The 6,000-nt window shown below is 41.2% G+C and overlaps 1 protein-coding gene across 1 annotated transcript in view; it reads left to right on the forward strand.

Annotated features, from left to right (window-relative positions):
* nomo (nodal modulator) overlaps positions 1-4,213 on the forward strand; it is a 34,502-nt gene extending 30,289 nt beyond the window's left edge. Inside the window, exons 45-47 of the mRNA XM_049570885.1 lie at positions 631-750; positions 955-1,047; positions 1,287-4,213. Coding sequence (XP_049426842.1) covers positions 631-750; positions 955-1,047; positions 1,287-1,418 — 345 coding nt within the window. The 3' untranslated portion in view covers positions 1,419-4,213. The remainder of the gene's footprint in view (positions 1-630; positions 751-954; positions 1,048-1,286) is intronic.
* Positions 4,214-6,000: the final 1,787 nt, after the last annotated feature.

Below are 6,000 nucleotides of genomic sequence, written 5' to 3' on the forward strand. Positions count from 1 at the left end.
AACGTCAGCTTTCTGAGTTATGAAATTATTCTGTGCACCCCCTTCCACTGTCTGTGTCCTGCCGCCACATTTTCTTCACTGATTCTTGGTCAGATGTCTCTAAAGCAGAAAATTGAACCTGTTCTGAAAATATTAAAGACGAATGAAAGTTTCAGACTTAGTGTGCAAACGTGAGGTCGTATTTATTTTTAGATGTGTGACATTTCAGATGAAAAAAAGGCCTAACTCTTCAACTATATTGAGAAACGGAGACGCCAGAATGCGCTACGGAGATCATTTGACTGGCCAACATCACCATCTTCTTTCTGTGTTACAGTTATATCGCTGCCTGTTGGTTTGCCATGATACTGACAGCACTTCAGTTGTGTTTTGCACTTTCATTTGGACTGAGATTTTTCTATAACAGTGTGTGTGGATGGGATTTTTTTTTTGACAATAAAGAAGAAAAAATTGTGTTTTCAAAAACAATAATGTGGACCAGGCCTAAAACCAAAAGTCATATTTTCTAGAGTACATTATTCATTGGTTAAAAGTCTCCTTTATTTTGACACGACTGTACATTTCACTGAATGTATAGACCCAGAAGCTGCTATTGTTGGATCTAAAGTCACCTTTCTCTTCCCTCTCCAGAGTTACGTGCTGATGCTGTACTCCACGCTGTCCCGCTCCCAGTATGACTTCACTCTGCCTCAGGTCTCCTTCACCTCCAGCGGCTACCACAAGCACGTCACACTCACCTTCAACCCCACTGTAAGATGCTTCTCTAACCCACAGAATATTTCAATGCTGGTGTTTCCTGTGATTTGTTTGTTTACTGAAAGGAACCACAGCTTTCCTGCTGAGGTGTATTGTGCAGGTTGTGGCAGGCTTTCTATCAAAACAGTATTGATCGAGCAGTTTCTTTTGAAATTGTCTCATCTCGGGGTGTGTGTTTATACTTGTGTCTTCCCACAGCGTAAAGTGCCTGACCAGGATGTTGCCCAGGGCTCCTACATAGCTCTGCCCCTCACGCTGCTGCTCCTGTTAGCAGCGTACAACCATGAGAAGGTACATAACCACCTTCACCTGCTCCAGACAGCATGTTCAAAGAGCTTTTCTTGCTCGACTGTTGAATTTCTGAATCTGTTTAGTTTGAATAAAACTCCGTGGAATTTGGCCTTGTCATGGCCAAGCCTAAAATTTGGAATGGCATCAAGAAAAGAGTCCTATTTTTAGTCCTATTTCAAGGCAGAAATTTTTAGTCAGGAAAGCATTTGTTTAACACCCTTTGCGGACCTGTTCTGCAGGTAATCCCACTCCTCTTACAAGTGGTGAACCGTATCCAGGGAGTGAGGAGCATGGCCCAGGTCAGCAGTGACAGCGCCGCTCTGGATGAAGCCAAACGTCAGGCCAAGAGACAGAAAGCCAGGCGCACATGAGGACCTGCAATCACGGCTCACCTCAGACCACATCTTCGCACTCTAATTGGTACACCTGCACACATGGTTACAGCCTCAGAGAGCACTGCGGGTTAGCTCATAGGACGCAGGTTCACTAGATAAACCTCTTAACGTTTGGAGTGGCTAATTGTGGGTGCAAGTGAACTGTTTAGCTCGCTAGGATGTGATTTGGCCCCCGAGTGAAGCCCAACATGAACCACTCAATACGCATTACCACCACCTCATCAGCCACTCGGATTCACTGGACTGATCGCTGACATTTTACAGGTTGTTTTCTTCTGTTGCTTTTTTTTTTAACTCCTTTTTTTCCAGAACACTCGTGTCTAAAAAAAAAAAAATGTTAATATTTGTGATAGAATATGAGCCATTTTTATACATTTGTAATTTATCTAGGTCAACTAAAATCTTTTGCTTGTGTTTTGGAAGCACTTGAATGCTTTTGATATCAGTCCTGACATAGTTTGGGACAATCAGGCAGCGTGGATGATCATGTGACTCAGATTCCAGCATTTGGGTCAATTCAGCGAATACACAAAGGAGACTGTCATCAAAGTGTGGCTGGAATTATATAAAATGTATTCATAACTACCTATATTAACTTAAAGGGACAGTTCACCACCAAATCAAAAATATACATTTTTCCTCTTACCTGTATTGCTGTTTATACATCTAGATAGTTTTGGTGTGAGTTGCTGATTGTTGGAGATATCGGCCAACTAGATGGCACTCAGCTTGTGGTGCTCAAAGCACCAAAAAGAATAGATTTTTAAAAAAAACCTCAACAGCATGTCTCTTTTCAGAATCATGACCTGGGTACTCAGGATAGTCCGCAGACCTTGTTGCGAGCAGTTTCATGTAGGAACTTTATTCTTTATACCAAAGTAACCACATCACAGCACAGAAGGAAGAGTGCATCTACTCATGAACAAGAGGCTTGTGCTCATGATAGCACAGGATGTAAACATTAATGGCGTCCTCCTCGGCTGAGCTGTGATGTTAGCTAGCTCAGTGTCGCTAGCAGTATGTGCAAACTTCCTTCTGCACCGTGATTTGGTTGGCAGGTGTAGTGCGGTAGAAAAATAGGAAGGAAGGAAAAATGTATATTTTTTTATTTGGGGTCGAACTGTCCCTTTAAGGTAATTTAAAATGTAATGGTTCCATTGATTTCTATGGATCAAATAAGGGTCAAATAACATTTAAAGCTTGTGAAACGATAATCAGAAATATTTTCAAAGCTTGTTTTGTACATCACCCTTGAGGAAAAACTCTGCATGAGGAGTTTCTGAATGTGAAGAAAAGATCTGTGTTTGTAGAAAGGCACCGTCATCAAGGCCACTGTACATCTCACAATGTTAATGAAAGGGAAAAATAATTTGTGTACCCACCCCATGATTCGGATCCGCTCCAACATTTAATGGATTCTTCCTTGGCCCATGCTCCATCCTTCCCCCAAGTTTCATGAAAATTGGCCTGGTAGTTTTTCTGTAATCCTGCCGACAAACAAACTCTCCTTGGTAGCAAGGTTATTACAGTTAATTAAAAACAAACTAAAAAGTAAAACTCTTTATAAACTTTATAAAATAATAAAAATATACTGGAAATTTGGTCAAATCTGTTAACACAACAAGTGTGAGGAGGTACTGGTGCATCTGTTTATTCAGACTGAGGTGTCTACATGACTCTGAGTCAGTTGCCCTCACAAGGTGTTGTGGTCGTATTTTAATATCTATGTATGAACTTTAATTTTACCCCTGAAAAATACCCCAATATTACATTTAAAAAAAAGTAGAACTAATACTGAAACTAATAAACACTAAACTGAAACAAGCAAACCCACTCTGGAAACTGAAACTAAACTGAATTAAAAACAAAACAAAAAAAATAAAAACTATAACAACACATTTTTCAGCATGAGGGTGATGAACAAGCTCTATATCTTTTTGACACTTACTTGACTCCGTACCTTTAATACCAAACTGCATCAGCCCCGAGCTGAATTGACTTCTATAATGCCATCACAAACGTGGGATGTGTAACTATGATTGAAAGACAGCCAAAGACTTTGACAAGCTAACAAACGCTGTATACAGTTGTCAGTCATGTCACACCACTCAAATATAAAAACACCCACCGGTTACTGTAATGCGCTCCACTTCTGATGGTATTTTATAAGCTCTTAAGTGTGATGCAAGATTGACTTTATGTCAGTTTCAGCTCAGGAAAGTGGTGGTCGATAGGATGCTGGAAATTTGGGGTTTGAATACTGTGTGAGAAGATTTTTTTTTTTTTTTGTGGGGGGGTTGACCAGGGTGGGCGGGCTGGGGAGCTATAACTGATAATTTATTAACAAATGTCTAATCAGATGTGAATGATAACCCAGTTTGTATGCTGGGGAATGTCTTTCAGAAGTGTGTGTGTTTTGAAAGATGTTCTGTCAGATGAAGTGTGCGACAAGTTAATTCAAAGAGCAACATTAAATTTAAGAAGACTGACATCCACAGAAGGGAGAATGAATGAGGATAATCTAACAGAGGGTGTGTCACGACCTTGAGTCAAACTTAAAATGATAAGACAGAATTGTAATTTCATGAGCTCTTTGTCTTATTGAGCTGTGTAATGCACTGTGAAAACTACGCACCCCAATTATTTTTTCTGTGTTTAATTCATCTGCCCTCGGTTGTGGCTGAAAGATGTAAAGGCCACTGACTATTTACTGAGTTGAAAGATATTCCAATTAGTCCACATTAAGGGGGAGTTGATTAGTTTTGGTTGGGGTGGGATAGGGAGAGGGAGGGAGGGTGAGGGAGGTGGGGTTTAATTGTCATTTGGTCAGAATCTGTTCAATTTTATTATTTTTTTTTTTTGAGATGATGAATAAAGTTTGACTGGAAGGAAATTAATTTGACTGTGTTATGGTTTTGCCTCTAGGGGGCAGTGTAACTTTAGGCATGAATATTTTCATATAGATAGAAAGAATTGTAGATATTTTCCTTAAAGTGTTAAATAACTGAACTCATGTACTGTAGTAAGTATTAAAAAGAAAAAAAAGACTCCCCTGGAAAATCAATAAATATTAGATTAATTTATCTCTTTCCCCAAGCAGCCTGTGGCATAAAATGCTTATGGGTACATTAGTGTGCAGCAAGGACGAGCTGATGTTTGACTAAGAGGGGTTAAAATGCTCTTAAAGTAGAGTTGTCTATAAAAGGCCACTTTACTATTATTCAGCTGAAATCATACTGTTATAATGTGAAAAGGAAGTGCAAATATGAAACACTAACTCCCTCTGCACTCTGTCTGGAGAGCTGTGTCCCGCAGCCGCTCTCTGCTGTCCATTAGATAATGTAAAATGTGTCAGAGAGCAGACAGCAAAGATTTTAATGAACTACAGCAGGCCCAACTCCAACTAGGGCTGGGAGGGGAGAGGACATCCAAATGTCACTCTACCACTTTGTTAGATCAGTATTCCTATAAAGCCCCCTCTCCACTGAACAGTACACTACAGTACAGGTCAGTGCGCTTTTTTCTGTTTCCACTGTGAAAAGTTGTGCATGGTACCAATGGAACCGCACTGTCCCCATTTTTTGGTCCCCCCTCTGTTGGGGTACCTAGCACACAGATCCAGTACTAAAAGGTGGAGCTGTGAACACTGCAGTCCACTGGTTGGTCAATAGCAGACGGTCACTCTGCTCAGGGCTGAGTTGTGGCTGGTTTTGAGGCTCATATAACCACTGTTTATACCATGGAGAGATTTATTAAAGGGATAGTGCATCCAAAAATGAAAATTCAGCCATCATCTACCCGCCCATATGCCAAGGGAGGCTCAGGAGTCCTCACATCCCTTGCGGAGATCCCAGGGGAGAGGGGATAGCAACACAACTCCACCTAATGGAGGCTGACAGCGCCCCCGATTCAAACATCCAAAAACACATAATTGAAACCACAAAATATCTCCATACTGCTCGTCCGTAGTGTCCGGAAGCTCCGACATAAAAAGTTGTTTGGAAAAACGTCATTTGAACTCTGTTTTTAGCCTCACTGTAGCCTGTAGCTCTAACTGCCTCTCTGTTTTTCCAAACAACTTTTTATGTCGGGGCTTCAGGACACTTGGATCACTGTGGACGAGCAGCATGGAGATATTTTGTGGTTTCAATTATGTGTTTTGGACATTTTAATCTGGGGCGCCGTCAGCCTGCATTAGGTGGAGTTATGCTGCTACCTCCTCTCCCCTTGGATCTCTGCAAGTGATGTGAGGACTCTAAAACTTCACCTGAGCCTCCCTCGGCATATGGGTGAGTAGATAATGGCTGAATTTTCATTTTTGGGTGCACTATCCCTTTAAGCCCCATTTCCACCCAACACTTTCTGTATGGTACCTTTGGAACCAACAATAACCCTTCAGACATGGTACCCAGAACCTAGCATTTCTACCTCAAACAGTACCCTTAAATGTGGGCGGGGTTATTGTCACTCACTGCTCGTCCAGGACTCACTGTATTTCCTCCTTTATCAGTCTGCACCTCGTTTATCGTCCACAGAACGAGGTTACATGCCCACATTT

Source organism: Epinephelus fuscoguttatus, linkage group LG3 (assembly GCF_011397635.1).
Source record: "Epinephelus fuscoguttatus linkage group LG3, E.fuscoguttatus.final_Chr_v1".
NCBI lineage: Eukaryota > Metazoa > Chordata > Actinopteri > Perciformes > Serranidae > Epinephelus > Epinephelus fuscoguttatus.